The 26,443-nt window shown below is 35.1% G+C and overlaps 1 protein-coding gene across 1 annotated transcript in view; it reads right to left on the reverse strand.

Annotated features, from left to right (window-relative positions):
* Positions 1-26,443, reverse strand: part of DNAH14 (dynein axonemal heavy chain 14) — a 204,067-nt gene that overhangs the window by 93,462 nt on the left and 84,162 nt on the right. The window contains exons 35-43 of the mRNA XM_074316462.2: positions 24,528-24,617; positions 19,306-19,440; positions 15,409-15,624; positions 12,715-12,805; positions 11,132-11,340; positions 10,120-10,372; positions 5,402-5,486; positions 2,967-3,196; positions 441-557 (exon numbers count right to left, since the gene is read on the reverse strand). Of these exons, the coding sequence (XP_074172563.2) occupies positions 441-557; positions 2,967-3,196; positions 5,402-5,486; positions 10,120-10,372; positions 11,132-11,340; positions 12,715-12,805; positions 15,409-15,624; positions 19,306-19,440; positions 24,528-24,617 (1,426 nt within the window). The remainder of the gene's footprint in view (positions 1-440; positions 558-2,966; positions 3,197-5,401; positions 5,487-10,119; positions 10,373-11,131; positions 11,341-12,714; positions 12,806-15,408; positions 15,625-19,305; positions 19,441-24,527; positions 24,618-26,443) is intronic.

The raw sequence follows: 26,443 nt of genomic DNA on the forward strand, positions 1-26,443 counted from the left end.
GTAGAAGGTTGAGAATAAAAACAATTTAGCATATATGGATATTTGTCAAAGTACGACTATTCTTTTCTAATTAGCAGTTTCCTTTACAATCAAGTGCAGCTTTTACATGTTTTTCCTATTTTAGAAGAGATCCTCTCCCTTTTCTCCTTTAAATAATCACAGTATTTAAAATAATAAATATTTCCATTAGTAAGACTTTCAAAGATCTACAGTTTTATAGTTGTACAGCTGACTCAATCAAATACATTCCAACTTTCTCAGAAAGCAATATTCAAAGGTCATTTTTTAAAAGTTATGTTTTATAAACAAAGATCTAAACTGGTACCTGCACAAACTCGGAATACATCAGTATTTAAAGTTGCTGACACAACCACTTTTATGTATGAAGTATTCTCAATATTTCAGAGAAGTTAGAGTATGATTCTTATAATTACTCTTACCTCTTTGAATTAGTGTCTGACTGTTAGGAAGTAATTCTGACCATGGTATGAATTCACACGTCTGTATATCCACAAAATACCCAAAGATAGAATGTTCACCAGTTGGTAGGGTAATGCCTATATTTGAAAATGATTAAAAAAAGAGAAAATGATAAATAAAAAAAGTAAGGATGAGGTTCATTTATAGAACGTTTCACTAATGATATGATCTCTATTTGAAAGATTGGTTTGTTGAACCAGAAATTATTATCCACTAAGGGTGTATTCAAACATAAGAAACAGGCTTTCTTTTTTCCCTTTCTAATATTTAATTGTATAAAAGCTAAGTTTTATTAACATTTTGTCTTTTTATATCCAGAAAGCAATGTGAATCATGATCTGATATACTTTAAAATCTTACCAAGAAGTTCAGCTTATTACCATGTGTTGGATATTATTAATGCCAGTAGGATACTGGTTGTGGTCAAACTGATACATTAGAGAACCTGGATACTTCTATGAAAATTACATTTACTTTTCCATTATAAAAGTAATAGCTTTTCTTAATAAATTCCGGAAAATACAGAATAATAAAAGCAAAAGAATCCAGCCATGGTTTCACGATATGAAGATAACAGTGTTAATATTCTATATATTTTGACTCATTTATAAAATTTTTACATACTTATATAGTAAAAGCCACTTTTTGGGGGTATAGTTTTATGAGTTTTACCACACGCATGTATTCTTGTAACCACCATGATAGGCAGGACACAGAACAATCCTAAAACCTTAATGAATTCCCCAGTGCCACCCCTTTTATGTTCAGACTCTTCTGCCAACCCTAACCCCAGATTTGTTCCCTATTTTTATATTTTGCCTTTTCCAGAATGTCATATAAATTCAATCATAGAGTACGTAACTTTTTGAAACTGAGTTTTTTCATGTAGCATAATGCACTTGATTCATCCATATTATTCCTCAATATTCATCAATAGTTCATTTCTTCTCATTGCCGAGTAATCCACTGTGTGGATGTACTACAATTTGTGTATCCATTCACTCACTAAAGAACATTGAAGTTGTTACCAATTTTTAAAAAATTATGAATGCTGCCATAAATATTTGTGTATAGGTTTTAGTGGGAATATAAGTTTTCATTTCTTCAGGATAAATATCTAGAGGTGAAATGTTGAGTCAGATGGTAAGTGCATATTTGATATTTTAAGCAATTGTCATACTGCTTTCCAGAGTGGCTGTATTGTTTTATTTCCCAATTAGTAATACATGAAAGTTCCTGTTACTATGCCTCCATGCTAACATTTGGTATTATTGATTCAAAAAATTGTTTCTAGCTTTATTGAGACATAAATGACAAATAGTATTGTTTAAGTTTAAAGTGTGCAACATGATGATTTGATACATACATATTGTGAAATGATTACCACAGTAAGGTTAGTTAACATTTCCATCACTTCACATTATCTTTTTGTGTGTATGAGAACATTTAGGATTTACTCTCTCAGAAACTTTCAAATATACAATATTATTATTTATAGTCACCCTGCTGTACATTACATCCCCAGAACTTACTTATGTTACAACTGGAAGTCTATACTTTTTGACCAAATCTCCTCATTTCCCCCTTCTCCCCCAGCACCTGGCAATCACTGCTGTATTCTGTTTCTGAGTTTGGCTTTTTCAGGTCCCACATATAAGTGAGATCATATAGTATTTGTCTTCTCAGTTTGACTTAACGTCACTTAGCATAAGGCCCTTAAGGTCCAGCCTGTTGTCACAAATAGCAGGATTTCCTACTTTTTAGGGATGAATAACATTCCACTGTATATAAATACCAAATGTCTTTGATACTAAATGTTAATTCCCATAGGAAATAACACAAAAACTTTGCAATACGGATGTCTTAACTGGACCTTTTACAAATAACCTCAAATGATACTTTAAAATTTACATTAGACAAACTAGTAGGATTTGTACTTTTGGTAGTATTTTTAGCTCTCATCTCTCTATTAAAAAAATACATTCATGTTCAATATTTCTCTTTTTGATACTTGTATCTATGATTTCCTTATCTGTTCAAAGTTCCTTTAATCAGTAACAGCTAATTGGGAAGGTTTAGAACTGCTTCAAAAAACCCACAAATAGTAAAAAAATCTAAGGCTTTAAAAATAATTTAAAAAATATTCTTTCAAAAAATAAATATGAAACTACAATATTCTTCATCTACAGAAGTTTCTGCTACAAGATGACACACATAATACAGACCCAGCTATACAGCTCAGCTCATAGTTTCAATGCTTTATCTTTGTTCTTCTGCCTTACTTGAATTGCAGCTTCTTGTAGCAACAAGAATCAACCAGGAATCTAATTTTCTTCAGCCTCTTTTCATTGGAGAAAGGGTATTAACCCTCTTTTACCTTGAATCTTCACATTTTAAAAGAAGCGCTTAATCAATATAAGCCCAATCATAAATAATTTTAAGTACTCTAAAGCATGCATAATTATGACTCCCCCTCCAGAACTTACCTACTTGTGAATTGCTTTCAAATAATTCATGAACAAGGTTGTCAAAATCATAGGTGACTCTTGCAAGAGAATCCAGTTTAAAACTTGAATACAACAGTATGTCATTTTCATGTTCATCTTCACGTTTTAAAGTTCCTCCAAATGCCCAAGTAAATGCAAACACGAAAAGCTTTTGAATCATTATTTTTAATTGATCAGGATGTTTCTCCAGATACCATGTATTTTCAGTTCTGCCGTAGATAAATGTGGAAGGGTGAAGGTTAACATTTTTAGAAAGCATTCAGTAATTTATTTCAATATCATTGCAAAGTTTCATTAGTAAAAATTATACTATAGTTGACATAAAAGTTTTAGAGTTAATGTATAATTTTCCTTTGAGATGTCATGTAAATTATAAACTGCTACTATTTTTAAAGTACCATATGTGTAAGAGATTTGTAGTCAACTTTCATTTTATTTATTTGTACATATGATTCATTTTTATTCTAGGTCAATTTATTAGTTGAGAGTTTACCTGTCCTTTGGGATAGGATCTGATAATTCTCCATTTTATGTAGAAAGATGTAAGTGAATAGTCACTCACTCTGTACTCCTCTTAACCGAATCCTAGAGGTTGACTTAGTTCAACCTGGCTAAAGCCAGGTAGTGTGACTCCGGGGAGAGTTTTCTCCAGTCTGGGTCAGCCCAGGTCATCCTGGTTTGTGGAACCCAGAAATTCTGCAGTGAAAAGGCTGTGGGTGATGGGACTGAACAAAAGGGCCTGATACGAAGACATTTTAAACACATAATAGTTCAAGATTTAGCATTATCATAAAATTATTTATAAATTATAAAAATCCTAAAAATATATCACTGAGCTGAAATTTATTGGCAATCTTTCATGTATAATGCACGTGTACAATTTTATTTGAAATTTCTAGTCATGTGTAATAGTTTATTGAGCAAATATTTATTGAATTCCTACTATGTATCAATTACTCGGAACAAAACAAGTGTAATGAAGAAAGAGTCAAGCATACCATAAAGAGAACAGTAGGGGTAACAAATTTAGATTGTGGAAGTCAGGGAAGGCCTCTTTGAAGAAGCAACAGTGAAACTGAGCCCTGAGGAATGAGTGAGATTTGGTAACATGTAAGAGGAAGAGCATTTGCGCAGAAGGAATCCATGTGTCAAGCCCATGAGGCCAAAGAATCCTGGCTAGTCTGAGGAATTGAAGAAGACAGAGGCCAGTGTCACTGAAGCGCATATAAGGTTAATGGAAGAGATTAGGAGATGCAGAGGTAGGAAGGTGTTTTTAAAGCTTTTTTTTATTAAGGCTTTTTTCCCCTTCTACTCTGAGTGTAATGGGAAGTCATTAAATGGCTATAAAAAGAAACGTTCTAATTTATGTTTGAAAAAATCAAACTCTTGCATATAAATACCAGGAGATATGTATAAGCATATTAATAAAAGTAGTATTTATAGTAACAAAAAATTTAAAAAACCTCTATGTTTATCAGTGGATAAATAAATGGTGACATTTATACAATGAACTACTAGTCAGCAGTGAAAATGAATGGAGAACTCCTACATGAACAATGGATTACTCACAGGGACATGACATTGAAAAAAAATGTAGGACACAGAAAAACAGAGACAGTGACTTCATTAAAGTTTAAAAACATGAAAAGTTTAAAAATATATTGCTTGGGAATATATTAAAACAAAAATCCAGTAGTTATCTTAGATAATGGGATACCATAAAATCTAGATAGGTACACAGGGAACTTCAGAGATAAATTATGGGTTTTTTTCTACGACTGAATGGTGCATTTATGGATATTTGTGTATTGGTATTTCTATCTTACACATAATTTATAAATATTCTTATATGGTTATTTGCTATTTAATAAAAATGAAAAACAATATATGGCTGTCAGATTGAAAATAGACTGGAAGAACTGGGAAAATCAATTAATAGGTTACTGCAACATTATAAGCAAGAAATAGTAAAGGTTTGGGCTATAATTTATTGACCACTTACTATGCACCAGGCACTATTCTACACATCTAGCACATCACATTATTATTCCAGTTTTACGAATGAGAAAAGCAAAGCTCAAAAATACTTAGAACTGGTTCAATATTTCTCAGCTCATAAATGGTAGATTCATGAAATATATTCATTCCAATTTTATTTCTTTCTCAAATATGTACAGTTTGGATAAATGTATCCATATTATTCATAATGTAGCATAAAAATCTTGTATTAGATATACAAGGACACTATCTGAGCTGGAATAAAATAAATCTAAGTTAGAATAAACTAAATTTAAGTGGATTTTGATGTTACAAAGTTACAAAAGTATTCTTCATTGGCAAGTAATCCTGTACCTATTTGAGTGTTTGGCACCTAGTAGGTACCAAAACACATCTGTTGAATGAATGTAACTGACCTTTCTTCTATATCCTTGAATTTGACAGAAACTATTGAATATGAAGAATTTTCCTCTTCAGCTGACATGTCCCTCAAATCTTCACCTTAAAAAAGAAAGTATTTTTCTGCAATTAACAACAGACCTAAAATTTAGCTGATTAACTAGTGAGGTTTAACTTTTAACATTGTTTAGTTTGTAAACTGTGACAAGAGAACATCTTGCTTCACATAAAGTTATCGTCCCTGGACAAAATGGATGTTACTTTTCTAAGGAAAGAGGAGCAGATACTGTACCTGCAATTGTCTAAATCGATCCTTATCTGAAGCATAAATCTGCATATTTTTGTTCTTCATTCTAACCTGGTAACTTTTTTGTCAGTTTCATTGTTCCAAAATGAAAACTTTAAAACATCCAGTGACTACCTCCAAAGATGGTACACATTACAAACTAAATAATAAATTGTTCCTAATAAAGTGAAGCATTAAAAAAGAAGCCTCTATGCTTTCAAATAAGAAATTTATCAAAACAAACACCAAACAGGTACACTTGAGGCAGCTGGTAGTTGTCTCCCTCCTAACCCCATCACCCACCTTTTTTGTCCAAGTCATCCATTCAACACAGAAACGCAAAGAATGAATTATTCATTCTTCCTTTTAGCTTATTATTCTTTTAAAATGTTTGTTTTCTTTATATTAAAATAGCATACGATTCTTGTAAAACATGTAGAAATAAAGAGAAGTATACAGAAGAAAATAACAAATCACCCATAATTCCACCATCCACAGATAATAACCATTAAATGTTGATGCATTTCATTATGGTCTTTTATGTAAATGCAAACTATTTAAATATTAAATATATATTTATAATTTAAACTTAAATAAAAAATTAAAGAGATTTGGTTCTCATTCTGCTTTTCTTTTTTTTTTTTAATTGGGTAAGGGGAACAGGACTTTATTGGGGAACGGTGTGTGTACTTCCAGGACTTTTTTCCAAATCAAGTTGTTGTCCTTTCAATCTTAGTTGTGGAGGGCACAGCTCAGCTCCAGGTCCAATTGCTGTTGCTAGTTGCAGGGGGCGCAGCCCACCATCCCTTGTGGGAGTCGAAGAATTGAACTGGCAACTTTGTGGTTGAGAGCCCACTGGCCCATGTGGGAATTGAACCGGCAGCCTTCGGAGTTAGGAGCACGGAGCTCTAACCGCTTGAGCCACCGGGCCGGCCCTCATTCTGCCTTTTATTTTAAGTCTATTTCATGTCTTTCTATTGAAACATGATATTGCTGTACCTTAGTATGAACCCATTCTATTGTTGAAATTCAGATTATTTTGCTTTTTGTGATTATACATAATTCTGTTATTAATTTCACATATAAGAGAGATCATATGATATTGTCTTTCTCTGTCAGACTTATTTCACTTAGCATAATGAGGTCTACCCATGTTGTCACAAACGGCAAGATTTCATTCTTTTTTGTGGCTGAATAATATTACATTTTGTGTATATACTTCTAATAGGTATGGGATGATATCTCATTGTGGTTTTCATTTTTATTTCCCTGATGATCAGTGATGCTGATCCCCCTGTCTCCCTGAAATATTTTGTCAACAATACTGTCCCCTGAAATATTTTGGTTTTGATGCCACATTATACATCTTTTTAGCTTGTGTATCCCTTAACTAATTATAATAGGTTTTCTTTTTTACTATTTTTAACTAGCTTTATAAGTGATTAACCCACCACCTTTACTATGAATCTACCTTTCCAGTGAGATTTATTCTTTTATATGTGTTCTTGCTACTAATTAACACCCTTTCTTCTCAGCTTAAAGGAGTCCCTCTAACTAACATTTCTTGAAAGGCCAGTTTAGTTGTGATGAACTCTGTTAACTTTTGCTTTTCTGGAAAACTCTCTTTCTGAATGGTAACTTTACTGGGTATTTTTAGTTGAAAGTTTTTTTTTTAGCACTTTGAATATGTCATGGCACTTCCTTCAGGCCTCAAAGTTTCTACTGAAAAATCTGCTGCTAGTCTTATGGGGGGGTTCCCTTGTACATAACAAGTAGTTTTTAGATAGCAGAGTTTTGCAGCAGGGGAAGCGTGCTGGGCCCATAAGAAGTTGTTTTTCTCTCGCTGCTTTTGTCTTTAGCTTTTGACATTTTAATTCCAGTGTGTCTTGGCATGGGTCTCTTTGTGTTTCTCTTATTTGGAACTCTGAACTTCCTGGGTCAAGATGTCTGTTTCCTTTCACTGGTTAGGGAAATATTCAGCCATTATTTCTTCACACAAGTTCTCCTCCCCTTTCTCTCTCCTCCTTCTGGGAGACCCATGAATGCTAGTCTGTTTGACGTTGTTCTGTAAGTCCCTTAAGCTCTCTTCACTTTTTTCATTCTTTTTTGTTTTTGCTGTTCTGACTCCACTGCCTTTCTTCTGCTTCATCTACTTTGTTGCTGAAACCCTCTAGAGTGTTTTTCAGTTCAGTTATGGCATTCTTCAGCTCTGTGGTTCTATTTGGTACTTATATATTTCCATCTCTTTGTTGAATTTCTTATTGTGTTCATCCATTCTTCTCCCTAGTTTGGTGAACATCTTTCTGACCCTTACTTTGAACCCTTTATCAGGTAAATTCCTTATCTCCAGTGCATTAAATTTTTTTCTGAGGTTTTATCTTGTTTCATTTGAAACATATTCCTTTGTTTCTTCATTTTGCTTGACTCTGTGTTGATTTCTATATAGTAGATGAAACACCCACCTCTCCCAGTGTTGACGAGTAGCTTCATACAGATGAATGCTGTCATTCAAACCTGCCTCATTCCTGGCTCTGAGCTCTCTGTGCTTGTCCAAGCAGCCTATTATATTGTTAGTAGCTCATAGTAGGTGAGGGTGTGCCAACACCTGTCAGTGTCCCAAAGGGGAGAATCTCAGCACCTAGATTCAAGCTGACTGGAAGCTAGACCCTCAGGCATCAGCTTTTTAAAGTGTGCAAATATACACAGTCTTGTGGGAAAATGTTTCTATTATGGCAAATATATATGTAATGTCATATATTTTAACCATTTATAATTCAATAGCATTAAGTGCATTTACATTTTTGTATCACCAGCATCCATCTCCAGAATATTTCATCATCGCATACTGAAACTCTGTGCCCATTAGACAATAACTACCCATCCCACACCCCTTTCCCCCCCAGACCCTAGTAACCTCTATTCTGTTCTCTCTATGGATTTGCATTTTCTAGGTAGCTCCTATAAGTGGATTTACACAATACTTGACCTTTGGTGACTGGCTTATTTCACTTACTATAATGTCCTCAGGGTTCATCCATATTTTTGCCTTGTCAGAATTTGATTATTTTTATGGCTGAATAATACTTCACTGTATGTATAGACCGCATTTTGTTTATCTATTCTTCCATCCATGGATAATTGGGTTGTTCCCACCTTCTGACAATGATGAATCGTGCTGCTGTGAACACGGGTATGCAAATACCCGTTTGAGTCCCTCTTCAATTCTTTGTGTATATACTCAGAAGTGGCATTCTTGGGTTAAATGATAATTCTAAGTTTTTTTTGTGTTTTTTTTAAAGGAATGGTCATATCATTTTCAATAGTGGCTACATCACTGTACACTTCTTCAAGTGTTCTCTCTCTCTCTCTCTCTCTCTCTCTCTCTCTCAACCATTTAGGCTTTAAGATGTGAAGGGGGTTGGCAGTAGAAGGAAATGTGTTTTTACCTGCTCCCTAACCTAGTCAGGCTTCATTGCATTGTGAATATGATATTTTGTTGCTGCCTCCAGCTGTGCTGTGGTGTGCTAATTGGCAAAAAGAAAGACAATAGCTTATTCAAGAACCATAAGGAGAAGCTGGAAGGGCAAATCTAAATATTCCCCCCACTTTATCTCCATTCTTGGTACCCAGCTCTTTTCTGTTTAGGGTTGCAGTGTCCCACCCTTCCCCCCACTGGGACCATAACCAGCTTTTGTTACTCCTGGGATTTCTCAAAATTTGTTAGTTTCATGGAGCCAGAATCAGGTTTTGGAGAGAGAGGTGGGAGCCTGTGCTAATTTGCCATCTCATCAGGAACCAGATAGAACAATGGTTGAATGCAGGCTTTCTGACACCAGAGACCATACCTTTAGCCATAATGCTTTCTTAATCACTTTTTACATTAAATTTAATGGGGTGAAACTGGTTAACAAAATTATATAGGTTTGAAGTGTACAACTCTATAATACATTGTCTGTATATTGCATTGTGTTCAGTACCCAAAGTCAAATCTCCTTCCATCACCATATGTTTGACCCCCTTTACTCTTTTCTTCCTCCCCACTTCCCCCTTTTGATCGCTCCTTCCAGATGTTTTACCACTTTCCATGTTTATGCCATGATTACAACTTACACCTAAGATTCTGTCTGGATGGATTTTGCCCCCTATTTCTATCTCCAAAGAGTTTTTAAACCATTCTTCCCTAATAGAGACCCTCTAAGAATTCTTTATATTCATTTTTCTTGTGACCCTTCAACACTTATGCATGATATAAATTTACTTTATTGATATGCTCCTCTGTAAATGATTTTTAGTTTGTTCCTTGTGTAGGATTGCTGTTGGTTCGAACAGACTGAAAATTCTTGGCCATTCTTTCTTTCTTTTATAAAATCTAATGGAAGGTGATAAACAACTGGCATTGACTAGCTAAGATATAATATCATCAGATTGACTTAGGGAAGAAAAACTCACGTTCTCCAAAGCCTCCATTTTTACCCAGGAATTCAAAGAAAGCATCAAGAATTCTGCACAGAGTTGTAACGATTGTTATGTCCTGCACAGGAAATGGCTGAAATTTCTGATGCTTCTTTATAAACTGTAGTCCATCCTTGACACTATTATTAATCATGAATTCAAGACAATCCACTCCCGACTGACTCATAATTTTAGAAGTTTTCGTAAGCCACGACTTAACGTAAGGCTCCCATCCCAGAGCAACAGGGTCCTAACAATAAAAAGCACCAGATAGTTTTATGTAAATAAATAAAAATACAATGTCCACCTACTCTCTTACTATCTTTTTAATTCACTACTGCCCCCTACCAAATATGATTTAGAATTATCATTCATTAAAGGGCAAGTAATCAAAAAAGTGTAAAGAATTACCCTTTTCTGAAATACTTGTGATTTTTAACCATGGTCCTATAAGACAACAAGCAATTGGGGGATTTTGTGTAGAGAGGTGTGTTGAAGCTATGTGTGTATACAGTGAGAGGAACTGCTTATCCAGAAAATCAGCACTATGTAGCTGTATTCTTTACAGGAGTTAACTAGATTAGAACATAGGGCTAATTGTGGCTACTAATTAATTTCATGTATAGAAAACACTTATTCCTTCTACCTCCTCACCACTCACTTGGTAATGTGTCTCACAAGTCCAGACAGTCGTGGAATGGGTGTGAAAAGGCTTCTGAGCAATTTTTCCTCTACTGGAAAAATAATTCATACCAGCAGCCTAACCTGCCTACTGAACGCACTAGTTAAAGTTATGGAAAATAGTGACATTCCAATCACTAAGTATTAATAACAGCAGTAATGACATTCATACTAATTTCTGGAATAGGAGGCTTTAGGGGACACACAATTTTCAACTGCTAGGATCACTCTGTTGGATCCAGAGGTAACAACAGAATAAACATAATGACTAGTTATCATCCTAAGCAATATATTTTCTTTGTTAAGAAATTTGATTTTGAAAACTTACCATATAGACCACTGCACATCGGCTGACAGTAGCAGGGCTGGCGTAACAGAGACTGTCCACCTCAAAAATCACTCTTATTTTATTAGTTAAAGCTATTCTCTCACTGTTTGGTAGGCATAACGTTTGAGTGTCATCTAGCACAGAATTCAGACTTTCTACCCAAAAGGTATCCACTGGACCATCTAGGACAATCCACTGCCAATCAAAGTCTGGAGAGAAAAATATTTTTAATGTAACTGAGAATAATATCAGACTTCTTTCATTATTATTTTGCAAATATTCTATTTAGAAAATATTTTCTAATTAAGACTAAAAATTGTATCCTAGAAAACACGAGAGGGAATGGGTTTATATGTAGTCCCTAATATTTATTAAATATGAGTAAATATTCATGCCATATACTTAATTAATAATGCTTTAAACATTGCTTCAATATTCTTAGATAGCTGAATTGTATAATTAGCCTTAAAATTAGGCTAAGAGAAAGAGCCATGAATTTATCTTTCCCACAATAACATGGGAAATAATATGGTTTGTAAGTTTCCTCCTTCCACTCAGGAACATTTTTTTTTGGATATGCCGCCCCTGGGAACTAGGAAAGGGAAATAGAAGCCCACTGAAGAAAGAACCAAATAGACAGATTATTTAGAGTATTTCACACTGAGAATCCATTTACTCCTCTTTCCATACTCTATACCCACCACCTTGCTAGATAGTTTTAGAAAATCTACTGGTCAGGATACGCGAGGTATGAATGGTCACTATGGAGACAGAAAGTTGTTAGCACCTGACAGACAGTAAGTATTCCAGAAGAACAGGAAAGTGGAGTTAGGACGCAGATGTCACCACTAGATCCAGTTAGGATCTCCTGGCTGAAATGCCTTGCCTTCAGGATTTTCTTAACATCCTATGAAGGAAACTTATCATGCCCAATCACTGTACTCTCCCAAACTGAATACCAAAGAGTAACGCACAAAGAATTTAGGAATTCTAAGAAAGTAGAAGCAACAGCAGAAGTCTCGTTCCAAGTCTGTAACATAAATGTACAGACTAGATGGATGGGTGGAAAGGGGGTTCACCATGGAAGTGACAGCAATGCCTGGGGCTCCTGGGCAGACTGTCAGCTCCTTTGAAACAAGGACCCTGTCACATACTTTCTCTGTCCCCCTGGCACAGAGCCGAGTGGCATATGATGGGCACGCAATTCATTTGAGACGACTATGCCGGGTTGTGTGATCTGGCCTGTGGATGCATGGGCTTACGGAGTCCTGCTTTGGAGGCAATACTGTAATTTGCCTGTTGTTTCTCACACAGTATTTACTTCCACCTATAATATCTACGTGGTTCTCGTAAGACATTAATGCTCATTTGTACACTAAAAGGGCTCTGTAAGCCTTCGTATTTATGTAACATAACACGTGGTAAAGCTATACACATTTTAAATAAGCACGTGAGGAAAAATAAATAGTACAAGAACAGAACATTAATAATCAAAAATGTTTTTAAAGATATAAATAAAGGTCGGATTGATCCAGTTTGCCATCTAATTAATTAGCTTTATTAAATTTAATAATAACACTTACCCTGACTTTCTGGAATTTTAATATCTTTCTTCATCTCCTCAAAAATATTATCATCAATATCTGCTGTATCAGAGGACTCAAGTTTGAAAACCTAAAATAAGTAATCCATAATGTTTAAGTTTTTATTTGATCACACTTTCCAACTCAAATGGACTATATGTCAGTAGGTTTTCCTGAGTGATAAAAATATAAAAGGCAGAAGGTTCTCTAGCTGGAAAGATCAACACGTAACCACCACAGTATAATGTGAGTTGTGACTCAAGTCATTTACTTTTAGAAAATTCTTTTATTTTTGTTTTTTCCCCCCCAGAAAGATAGTGCATGCTATTGTATAATATTTGAATAATACAGCAAAGCACAAGAAAGAAAGCAAAAGTTCTCTGAATTTCCACTACCTGCAAAAAAACTCCACAGTTGACATTTTGGTATATATTTTTCCTAGACCTTCCTTCACAATAGAGTTTTAAAATTATAGGCTACATAAGAATTACTGCAGGATTTGTTAAATTGCAGATTCTAACACCGCATCCTTGGCAATTCTAATTTGCTTAAGCTTGAGGTGGAGCCCAGGAATTTCCGTTTTTAATATGCACTCTAATACAGGTTGTTCTCAGACTAATCTCTAAGAAATTCTGATCGATGCATATACTTAACTCTTAATAATCTGTGGGGCTAATTTATTTATATCCCCAACAGGGGTAATTAATACAGCATCAGCTGACTGAAACTGGTTTCCTTTACCACCAAGAGCAAAAGGGGAGAAGACCAAACACTAGACCTGTGCTGGGGGCACGGTGTGGGCTATGAAGGCAGAGACCCAACGTGGGCCTGAGCACAGGACATCGCAATGCAACCAACAGTGGTCAGTCCCTTCTAATTCCCCAGCCTCAGCAGAAAGACAAGCAAGTCCAAGGCTGTTCCCAATTATTATTCCTATTGCAAAAGCCTGCAATTGTCACCCCTGTACAGAAATCATTATTTCACTCTCTTACATTCCTTTCTCTAGATCTTTAAAAATGTGGGTCAAATATTATCTGCATTTTAATCGTTAATAAAATATTTAGTACCAACAACATCATGCATGTGTGAGATAGTTCTTTAAAGAATTTACTTAGTTTGTAGGACAACAAGTAAAAAGCATACCAGGTTCGCAAAAAAAAGAAAAAGAAAAAACAAAGCAGGTATTGTAATCAGGGCAAAAACATTAAACGAGATAAACAATCTGAAATGAAGCTCTAGCAGTTATAAATATTTACAAAATAGCGTAAATTAAAAGCAATAGTAAATAGAAAAAGAAAATGGTAAGAACATTCATAGAAGACTAATTGATCTCTCAGTAATGGTAGTTGAAATAAATAAAATAATCATATATAGGTGATAAAGTAAATCTTAAAATATGCTGAAAATAAGAGAAGCACTAGAGACAATATTCTCTAATCACAATGCAATAAAACCATAGTTTAATAATAAAGCCAGCAACAACATAAAGATACTACTTGAATACTTAAAAATAAATCTTTCTTAAACAATTCTTGCATCAAAGAGGAAATCAAACAAATTGCAGAATAGCTATGAAATGAATTTTGAAAAATAACACTGCATAATATCTTCTGGATATTAAAACCTATTCAAAGCCACAATAGGTTTTGAATTGTGGCTTTCAAAACCTATTGTGTTAAAAAAATAAAAATAAAAACCTATTGTGTTTTGAAATTGTGTCATTTTGTTATTTAAATGGAGAGGCAGAGTAAAGAAGGTAGAAAGCCCTATATACATATGGGTATTTATTATCCTTTTATATATTAGTGGGAAAGACATGAATTATTCAATTGTGTCAGGACAATTTTCCATCTGGGAAAAATTAAGTTAATAATTCACACCAAAATAAATTATACACATTAAAGATTTAAAAGGGTTTATTATATGTTTTCTATTAAACAACCATCAATATGCCAGAATAATCTTAGACTAGGGAAAGGTGTAACTGAAAACTTAGAATCTACAAAAGAATACACTCATAAACTTATTTTCATGGATAGTGGAAAATAAGTACAGCACAGACGACAAATGTAATTACTTTTGAACATAGAAAACATTCTCATATCAATATAAAAAATAGCAAAAATCCAATAAATTTTTATTTCCTTAGGATAAATTATTAGATTTCTAAATAAAAAATGTCTAGTTAAAAATCTCAGTATGCATTCCCCAAACATGTATGAACTTTTATTTCACAATCTTGTAATTATGTAATATTATTTTTCTATTTTTTAAAAATCTTTACTAATCTCTTTGGTTCAAAATATCTTCTTTTTGTTAATATATTTTAGCCGATGAACATACTAGTAATCTGTACTTATTACTAATGGGAATACAACTTTTCTATTTTCTTTTGCTATTCATGTTTATTCTTTGATGAATTTTGTGTCAAACACTTGAATCACTAGGTCATCCTCCACTTACCCTTAATTTATTTTGTGTTCCTTTAAAGGCATTTTATTATATACTGACCATTTTAAAACACAATGGTATATTTTCTGGGTTTTTTTATAGCTTACAATTTTTCTTTTTTTAGCTGATCATAATAATTTACTTTTGCCCTAGTATCTAATGGTGCTTTAATATTAGTCTTTAGATAAACAATGAAATAATTCACAATAGTCAAATTAAGTAATTATTCCATATTAAACTTACATCAGATAAATCTGAGATTCTTGACTTTGGTCTGAGATCATTGTCTTTCTTTGAATTCCCTGTAGTGCTACAATACACATAATTTCGAATTGTTGATGATAATAATCCATCAGTCCATTCCATAGTATTGGGATCCAGGTGTCCATATAGTTCATCAAGAGTGATACACTTTGGATTTAAAACACAAATATCTACTCTTCCTTTTACTCCTGGAATCTGAGAAAAATCCAGTTTGGTTTTTAAAAACTTTAACAATGGTACAGTTATTTAATTTTTTGCATTGTTATTACCAAAGGGTTTTAGGAGAGGTCTTCCACTCCAAAGAAAGATTCTGTATAAACGCAGCAATTTGTAAGGAACAGTAAAAACTGATGTATTAAAATTAGCCATAATGTTAAAATCTTTATTTTTCAAAATTCTAGATATTATAAATAATATCCCTAGAAAAATAAAGAAAAAAAATCCCACTGTGCCTAATCCAGGAAGACAGTCTACGCGCTGGGATGTGCTGGGTTTGGAACCAGGGTTGGATATAGAGGTGAGAGAGAGTAAGATAGAGTTTTAAGCTTTAGGTCAGAATTTGCACTCAAGCAGATCTTATTTGCAACATTCTACTGGGTCTGGGCGTTGCCTAAACAACTGGGGTCTATTCCACCTATCTCCGATCTCAGATGGGAAAAGTGGCAGGCACTTCTTATAAAAACTGCAGGAAGATTATGGACCCAAAGAAACCCAAGACAAGAGATTGTGGATGGAGACATACAATAGAGGCCCTAGGAGAGAGTAGGGTAGGAACCTTTGGGAAATTAAGACATTCAAAAGCAGTTGTATATACAGAGGAATTTGTGCAAGCCACACACAGACCCAGTCTAGATGAATGCACAGAAAAGATCTGAGAAGACTCTAAACTTTCATCTCAGGCGGATCCTTAGGTTCAGAGTAGGCCCAGCTAATCAGTGAAGAACTATCCCAGCACAGAGCAAGTCTGGGAAGACTGGGAAAGGTGGCTTGCTTTTACAAATGTCCAATTTTCAACAAATAATCTTAATGCCTACAAAGAAACACGAAACATGGTCCATGCAAAGGACAAAATAAATTGAGAGAAACCATCCTTGAGGAAGCTCAGGCATTGGACATCCTAGACAAGTCTTTAAATTAACTGTCTTAAATATTGTCAAAGAGATGAAGAAAACCAGGGCCAAAGAACTAAACAAAATGAGAACAGGAGAAAATATTTGCAAATCATATATCTGATAAGGATTTTGTATGCTGAATAAATATATATATATATATATATATATATATATATATATATATATATATATACCAATTCTACAACAAAAAGATAAACAAGCAAATTTAAAAAAGGACAAAAGATATGAACAGATATTTCTCCAAAGAAGATATACAAATGGCCAACACATGAAAAGGTATTCAACATCCATTAGTGATTAAGGAAATGAAAATAAAAACTGCTATGAGATACCACTTCACACTCTCTAGGATGGAAAAAAAATATGTTGGTGAGGATGTGGAGAAATAGGAAGCCTCTCACATTGCTGGTGATAATTTATAATGGTGCAGTTGCTGTGGAGAGCAGTTTGGTGCTTCCTTATAAAGTTAAACATAGAATTACCACATGACCTAGCAATTTCACTCATACGTATATATCCAAGAGAAAAGAAAAACTTGTAAAAACTGTACAAGTCTGCATAAAAACTTGTAAACAAATGTTTACAGTGGCATTATTTATAATAGCTAAAAGAGGGAAACAACCCAAATATCAATCAAAGCATGAACAGATAAACAAATTGTGATGAAAGGATAAACAAATATTCCATATAACGGCATATTATTCAGCCATAAAATGGAATGAAGTACTGATACATGCTACAACTTGTACAAACCTCAAAAACTATGCTAAGTGAAAGCAGCCAGACACAAGAGGTCACATATTTTATAATTCCTTTTATATAAAATATCCTAAATAGGCAAATCCAGAGACAGAAATCCAATCAGTGGTTTCCAGGAAACGAAGAGAGAAGGTAATAGGCAATGATTTCTTAATGGGTATGGAATGTTCTCTTGTGGTGATAAAAAAGTTTTGATACTAGAGGGAGATGATGATTGCACAACATTGTGAATGTACTGAATGTTACTGATTTGTGCAGCTTAAAATGATAAATTATTTGATATGTGAATTTCACCTTTTAGTACATGGCGAAATTATGCCCTACCACAAACCAATCCTCGGCAGGCATTTTTAAAAGACATGCACATATATAAGTATATCGTAAAAACACTAGAGAGGGTTCCTATGATGAAGAGGGAAAAGAAGTGAAGATTAGGAGATAAACTAAATTGAACTAAACTATTAAATAAAGAGAAGATCTTCAACAGACCAATTAGGAAAAAGTCATGAACTAAGGAGGAAGATCAAAACAATTCCATTACCTAAGGTTCTGCCATCAGCCTACATATTTTTGTTATAATTATGTATTTTTAAAAACCCAATTTAAAAATATTATACATGAGAGAATCCTTAATTATAGTAGTCACATATACAGAACAGTCATCGGAATGATATTGTGACGTGGGGTTAATTCTCAGCATGTAATATTAGGTGAAAATGTTAACATTAGAAGAATTGAGGTCATTTATTCACAGAGTACCTTAATTATTTCAAAATATATTTACTGTAGGAAAAATAATCAAAGAAAATACAGCAAAATTATTTGCAGTTATTCTAAATATTATTTCTTTATATTTTTGCATTTCCAAATTTCTCACAATTGAGTTAATACATATTTCTTTTGTAATTAAAAAAACTTCTTTTAATAAAACAAATTCTTGCCCACAGGGTTGTTTTGAGGATTAAATGAGATAATTCAAATTTCAGAAGTATGATAAAAGTGTTTTAACCAGTATTTGGCCCGTATTGAAAACAACATAAATATTAGTTATTATTATTGCTATGATAATTCACCTCTTATTAACTACAATAATTGCTTAAGAACTAGTTAAGATCTGCTGACAAGGGGATTTAGAAAAGAAAATGAGAAAGGATTATGTCCTGCCACATGAATGATTTTGAAGTTGCACACTAACTGAAAGAAAAAGTCCTCATCTCTGAGAAGTTGGCTGTCTAGGCTTTTGGAATAATTACCATTAATGCATCTCTACATAAGGCAAAGGAAGTACAAACCATGTATTGGAGTCCAACTTTGTATTGAATAAAAATATACCATGAAAAAGTAGGAGTTACTCTAGGAATTCAGGGACAATTTAACATTAGTAAATCTATGAACATAGCTAAGTGCATTAACCAATAAAATACAAAAAATAGATGCTATCATTTCATAAATTCTAGAGTCAAAACCCAAAGTATAATGAGAATAGAAGAAAATTTCAGAAGTATGATAAAGAACATTTATCATAGACAAAGAGCAAACTACATATTAAAAGCTGAATATTAATTGCATTCCAGATAATGTAAGAAACAAGATGTTATAGTTAATATTGCCTTGGAGGGTTAATCAATGCAATAAGATAAGAATATAAGTTACATAAATATTAGAAAAGAGACAAAATTATATTCTTTTGAAGATGATTCAATTGATTACCCAAAAAAATTAGAATTTGCCAGTCCATTAAGTAAGGTGACTAGTTACAAAATAAACACACAAGTCAATAGTTTTATTTTACATTAGCAATGACCAGTTTGAGAGTCAAATTAAAAAAAATCCCATTCACTACAATGATTCCTAACTACAAAATCCCTAGCAATCAATTTAACAAGTAAAGAACATACTTATGTAAAGAGAACATAAAATGTACCTTAAGTATAAAATAATATCTTAACAAATAGAGAAATATTTTGTTTAGCAAAACATTTACCTGGGAAAAAGAGTTTCTTTCTTTGGTTGATAATAAACTTTCATTTGGTAATAATATTAATGCTCTTTCTAAAATTCTTCTGACTGTTGTCTTTCCTCCACCAGTTGGGCCCACTAACATCACACCAGCACAAGCCTGAAACAAAATTTCAGATTGTGGTTTAATTCTGGTTCACTAATTGTTCAGCTAAGCTGAAACTTGAAGGTTCTTATTTACAAATACGTCTCTAACTATATCCACCAATCCTTCCTTCAAATTATTGTTCAACCCATTGTGATCCATTGTTTTTACTGACTAGGCTAATGTTAAAATTACCAGAAACCCCCTCATTTTTAAATTCAAAGAATAATGTCCAATTTTTGATATTTAACCATTTATCTCAGTTTCCAATTCTCCTTTATTCCTGTACCTTTCCCTACCGTTGGCTTCTGTAATAAGATTCATCTGGGTTTTCCTTGCCCCTCTTTTGGGTTCTGATTGCTGGCTCGATGCAGCCCTTAACACACAAAGATTCCCATAAGTGCCTTGGTCTGGTTTACTGATGGTTCAGCTAAGCTGACACCTAAACGCCCTTGCTTCAGCTATAGCCACCTACGAAGAACCAAGAGCAGACTTGTTCATTCTGGCCACTGGGAACAACTCTGACTCTTGGGCTTTGCCATGACCTAGTTAACTGGGCTGCCAGTGGGAAAACTACATACTAGAAAATTAAAGGTAACCCTTTGGGGCTTTGAATTGTGGGATCAAACTATCTGAGTCACTCAGGGCCCTTGGTAAAGACCCATTCTTTGGTGCGATGCCCCAGAATCAAGCTGCTGATTGAGCCTGCCCTTCCCAGATTGCCATGACTGCTCTCTGGATTCAACATCATGCTGGGCATGGCAGCACGTTCACTACCATAGACCACACAAATTAAAGCATACGTGTTTATGGTGCAGGGGCTATCACTGCATTCAGACTTGTCACTCCTGACAAAAGCTGACATGGCTGCTTCCAAGTGGGGAAGCCACACTGCACAGGCTGTGAATGAGCCCCATATACTCCTGGAAGAACCTGCATCAGGTCTTTAATCCCCTCTCAGGGCTATTAGTGGTGCCTCACTGATACGGACACTATTTCAAGTTATGGCGTTGCTGTTCCAGTCCAATCAGCGAACTCCAGCCACAGAATTAGATCCCTTGAACCTAATTTGTGTCATGTGTGTGGATATCTAGACAAGTTGCAATCTGACAATGGTATACCTTTTATTACAAGTCACTCAACAGTAAGGTGATGGTCAAGTAATGTTACGAACCTTCCTCACCCCCTACCACCCACAAGCATCCAGCATTACAGAGCATTGGAATAGCCTTCTCAAAAGCTCACTCAAAAAGATTTCTGACTCTATCTCCCTTACCTTTTCTTTGTCGACACACCTTACCAAGGAAGTTTGGCCATGAAATGCGGGTGTCCCCAGGAAGGGATCATTTTCTTTTATCTCCTTCCTGGGTAATTATCAGCATGGAAGAGATGGGATATAGATCTATTATATAGAACTATTTGAAAATTTGAGATTCAGTCCTGACCATTCCTGGGTGCTTCTTTCTTTTCCCTACTGGCAACACCAGGCCACTGATTGGCCACTGATTCTAATTTAATTCTGGTTCAACTACCTGAATTCTCTTGGACTGACATGGTCTTGGATCGTAAGGACAGTGAGTCCGTGACTGAGCACACTGCCTGCTGAGACCTTCTGCAGCCCGTGCACACCTAAGGAGGGGCTACAATCGTTCTAGGTTTTATAAAAATGCCCTTGTCCCTCTTGCATCTAGCCCTTCAGGATGTTTTCAAACATCCAATTAGAGGATGTTTGGGAAATAATTATGGTCATAATTACTGAAATAGGACATACCAATTTTGTGGCTGTGCAAGGACAGCAAAAACCCAGACATCTGCGGACGAAACACCCCAGAGCATGGAATACATGGGAACTGAGGGATATCGCAATCTTTCGTCTTTCAAAACTCTCTCTCTAACCTTCCTCACAAAGGAAAATGCCCTGATGCAGATATCCCAAACTGTAGGAACCTTTAATTCATCAACTGCTGTGACTGCCATCTCCTGCCAGATGGAACTGACCATGATTTAATTGTTACTCCCCTTAACCTTACTGAGAAGTCTATCAGAAACAGTAGGGGGTGGCCTCAGCGCCTGCACCCCACAGGAAAAATACTTGTCAACACCTCCAGAGGTCTTGGATGTCTTCTCTACCTCTATCTCCATCGCTCAATTATTCCATGGGGCAGACAAATGCCAGCTGACTGATGATATGGCAAATACGTTAGATTGGACTGATTGTTTTCATGCAGTCACTCCCCAAAAAAGAGTTAGACTTAATTATTAGAACTCAACCAAGAACCCACACTGGAACCCTGTCAACCTGTATCCCTCTCCCTCTTGAACTGACATAGGGAACCCAACAACTATGAAAAACACTTTCTTCCCAAGGGTACCAGGTACACCCTTAGCATGGTATTTCTTGTGCAGAAACAAGGCATTAACTTGCCTCCCTCCCCAAAACAATGCAACTTGTAACTTAGAGGTGGTTATGAGAGTGTTAAAAATCCAGTGTGTAAGGAAACATCGCCTTGTTCCTGAAAAACACTCAGATTGGTCTCGACTCACTGGCAAGAGTTGTTTTAAATGGCAGAATTGAACTAGACACTTTATCCTTGTGGGCCAAGACAAGTCTGTGCAAATGATAATTTTGCTGCTTGCTGTCCCTGGCTTAATGCTTCAGACTAAGCCATACAATCAAAAAAGTAACTGAGGGAGAAATCCACTGGCTTTGTAAGGTAGATTCTAATGGCTTCTTGAATTTGTTCAGCTTTCTGGACCTGGAACCTTGTGTGGGCATGGCTGAAATTAATATTTTAGGTTGGCGTCACCCTACTGTTTATAGTCTTATTGACAAATGCTATGTGAGATAAAGGGAATGGATGTGGACCCAGCCCCAATCAGTCAGATTAGTCAGAGTGGTCAGCAGAGTGGCATACTTCTGGGAACGTTCACCAGACATCAAGAAAGTGTATAAACCAGGGGTGGATATTGTTGGGAGACAATTCCTTATGGGTCTCTGACATCTTCACATGCCTCTGAACAGAAGTTTTGAAAGCTTTGTGTAAGGCTATCTTATCAAGGATGTTTACATAGCAAAGAGTTTTGGAAGAGAGAGATAGTGTTTTCTATCAGAACACTATCGGGACCAAGGACAGATTTATCTGCTGTCCTGAGAAAAGATAAGGTCTCCTTCATGAGCAAAGGCTGGGAATGTTTGCTGGAGGGTTCCTAAGCTTGGGGTTCTTTTCCTGAGAACTAACTCACCATGGGTGCAGATGTCACCTGACCCTGTGTCACCCTATGAAAATTAAGTCTTGGGAAAATGGCTATTGCTATTGCTGTAAGTAATAAACTGTCCTTTTGGACAAAGGAGTCTAGTGTTTTCTGCCACTGTAAAACCATGGCTAACCAACTTTTGTTAGTTTGCAACAAGGGTAAAAGCTTGACAAGAATATGCATAGAGGAAAAGATGTGACATCATAAAAATAAAAAAATCACACCATAATTATTAATTTAATTCTATCCCAATCAAAATCCAAACAGGATTTTTTTTTCAGTGGAAATCAATAGGCTGATGATCCAAGAATTTTAAAAGTAACGAAGATGGAAGATTACGATGGGGCTTAGGACATACTATCTCAAAATATGGCACCTCAAAATATGGCATATTAAATATATTAGGCTGAATAAATTTTTTTTTAAATGGCAGAAGCAAGGTCACTCTGACCTCCACCACCTCATCTTTCTTCCCAGAAACAGGTCATAAAACTTCCATGTGAAACACACTTTGCCTGTATCAGGAAGAAAGAAGACGTTCTTATCGCCAGAGACAGGGAATTTGGGGCTGAAAAGGCTGTACAAATAAACCTTATTAAACCACCTTACTTTCCTAGTTATTTCTTCACCATTCACTACCCCTAGTCCAAAACCCTGTGACTTGCCAATTCATCAAAAATTTGTTACCTTTTTATCTAAAAGGTATAAAAGCTTCCTGTTATGGTCACTCTTTGGGTCTTCATTCTCTTGTGAAGGCTCCCAGGTACATGTAAAAATTCAATAGTATTTGTATGCTTGTCTCCTGTTAATCTGTCTATGTCAGTTTAATCTTCAGACCCAGTCAAGGACCCCAAGAGGGTAAAGGATAGCTTTTTCCTCCCTTACAATTGGTACCACCAAATATAAAGGCCTATTCTAAAGCTATGGTAATTAAGACTGCATGGTATTGTTATAGAGATATAGACCAAAAAAAATCAATCAATAAAGAAATTCACACTATTAGACATGAAAACTTGGTACATGACAGAAACAGAAATAGCAAATCAGTGATTAAAAAGTCTTGGGAAAATTGGTTATCCATTTGGGAAAAATAGATCCCTACTTGACACCATAAAGAAAAATAAATTCCAGACAACTTAAAATTGGAAATGCAAATATCTGAAACTTTTAGGAAAAAAATATAGAAAATATATTTATGAGACAGGACAGAAAAGATTTCTAAAAATAGGACACAAAAACATAAACCATAAAACACCCCATAAACCATTTTACCGCATTAGTAATGTCTCCCACACACCTGAACGCCATGAATGTTTCTAAAAAGCCGAGAATATTTGCAGTGCATGCAAGCAATAAAGAAATATGATATAAAAATGCATAATGAAAAGTCTATATATTTACTAAGAAAAAGACAAACAACACAATTGAAAAAATGAGTATATTACATAATCTGGCATTTCACAGAAAACTCAAATGGCTAATAAATATGTAAAAGGGTATATAATTTTACTAGTAATCAGGGAAATGCATAATTTAACGCTTTTCCAAAGGGTTCATTCATAAAGAACAGGAAATTCAATGAAGGTATAGCAATGAATGCAGAACATTTTACACATTTGTAGGATTTTCAAATTACGTATTAAGGGGATGAAGGCAAAAAGGATTAATTTGTTAAGAGTTAAACTGAGGGGTCAAATAACAAGGTCTAGGTAAATAGTTAATCAATAAACCACTTTACTTTGAAGCACATGGTAATAGCTCTCTTTTTTATTATTGTGTTTTTCTCCTTGATCATACCTATTAAAACCCAAGAGCAAAGAACTGGTAACATGCCATTCTACATTTACCTGAAGTTGATTATGAAACTGTATGATTTTCTCTTTCTGAGCTGGCCATTGCTGTAAGCCCAAATGCTGTGTTGCAATAGATATTGCTTTCTAAAAGAAAATAAGTACATTAATTTAAAATGCATTGCAAATTAAATTCTTGACATATAATCCTACAAAAAATCTCTCTTAACTAAGTACCAAATACTGTACTTTAAGACCGTAGTTGTTAATTTTTTAGTTCACCAATCTGAGAATAATGAAAACTTACTTTCCACCCAAAATACAATAACCCAAATTTTATGTTCATAGACCCTTCCTAAATTTAAAAACTCATGCTTTAAGATGTATTTAAGAATTAGCTGTTGCCGTACTCAGTTCACAGCATAGCCTCCCTCCCCCAGACACTTCCAAGCCCAGCACAAGTGGCAACCATCTGCAGATCACTTTGTAACCCATATCAAGTTGCCTTGCGCAGGGCATAGGCAGCAGCTGACCTTGGCCTGCACCAGAGCTCCTCCCCTGCAAGAGGCCCCCCAAACCAACATACCAATGGCCAGTTTCAGACCACATGGAGCACCACCTAACTACCTCCACAAAAGACACACCTGAAGAGTAGACTGGGCAGGCATCACAGCTCTGCTAAATAAAGCCAATCCTGCTCCATAGGGTCAGCCCCTGCACAATAGCACCTCCACTGTAGTCACAGCCAATCCTCACAACTAATCAGCCTGAGGGTCAATCCCTCCCACTGACATGCAAACAGCAATCGAGGATCAACTACAACAGGAAGACAACCACAACCCACACAAGGGACACACATGGAGCACCCAGCTCAGGTGACCAGGGAGACTGTGCCACTGAGCCCCACAGACACCTACTATATAAGGCCACTCTACTAAGACGGGAAGACATAGCAGATCTGCTTAACATCTGGAAACAAACACAAGAAATCAGCTAAAATGCAGAGACAAAGAAGCATGTCCCAAATGAAAGAACAAAATAAAGCTTCAGAAAAAGAACTAAACAAAATGGAGACAAGCAACCTACCAGATGCAGAGTTCAAAACACTAGTTATAAAGATGCTCAATGATCTCAGTAAGAACTTCAACAAAGAGGCAGCAAACAAAAAGGGAGATAGAAAACATTAAAAAAAAAAAAAAAAAGCCAGAAATGAAGAATACAATAACTGAAAGGAAAATACATTAGAGGGAATCAATAGTAGCTTAGATGAAGCAGAGAACTGAATCAATGATTTGGAACATAAGGTAGCAAAAAACACCCAATCAGAACAGCAAAAAGAAAAAAGAACCCAAAAAATGAGGATAGTTTAAGGGGCCTCTGGGACAACATCAAGCATACCAACATTCGCATCATAGGGGCACCAGATAAAGAAGAGAGAGAGCAAAGAATTGAAAACCTATTTGAAGCAATAATAACGGAAAACTTCCCTAACCTGGCAAAGGAAAGACATACAAGCCCAGAAAGTGCAGGGAGTCCCAAACAAGATGAACCTAAAGCAGCCGACACCATGCCACATCATAATTAAAATGCCAAACGTTAAAGACAAAGAGAATCTTAAAGGAAGCTCCCATAAGACTATCAGCTGATTTTTCAACAGAAACTTTGCAGGCCAGAAGGCACTGGCAGGAAATATTCAAAGTGATGAAAAGCAATGAACTCTACCCATTATACCAGGCATTAAAAATGAAGGACAGATAAAGAGCTTCTCAGACAAGAAAAAGCTAAAGGAGTTCATCACCACCAAACAAGTTTTACAAGAAATGTCAAAGGGACTTCTTTAAGTAGAAGAATAAAAAAAAAAGATAAAAATATGAATAATAAGTAACTACATATCTATCAACAATTATTAATATTTTAAACATAAATGCATTAAATACTCCAGTCAAAAGCCACAGGATGGCTGAATGGATAAG

The sequence above is a fragment of the Rhinolophus sinicus genome, chromosome 6 (genome assembly GCF_057876585.1).
Source record: "Rhinolophus sinicus isolate RSI-liver-muscle chromosome 6, RSI-T2T, whole genome shotgun sequence".
NCBI lineage: Eukaryota > Metazoa > Chordata > Mammalia > Chiroptera > Rhinolophidae > Rhinolophus > Rhinolophus sinicus.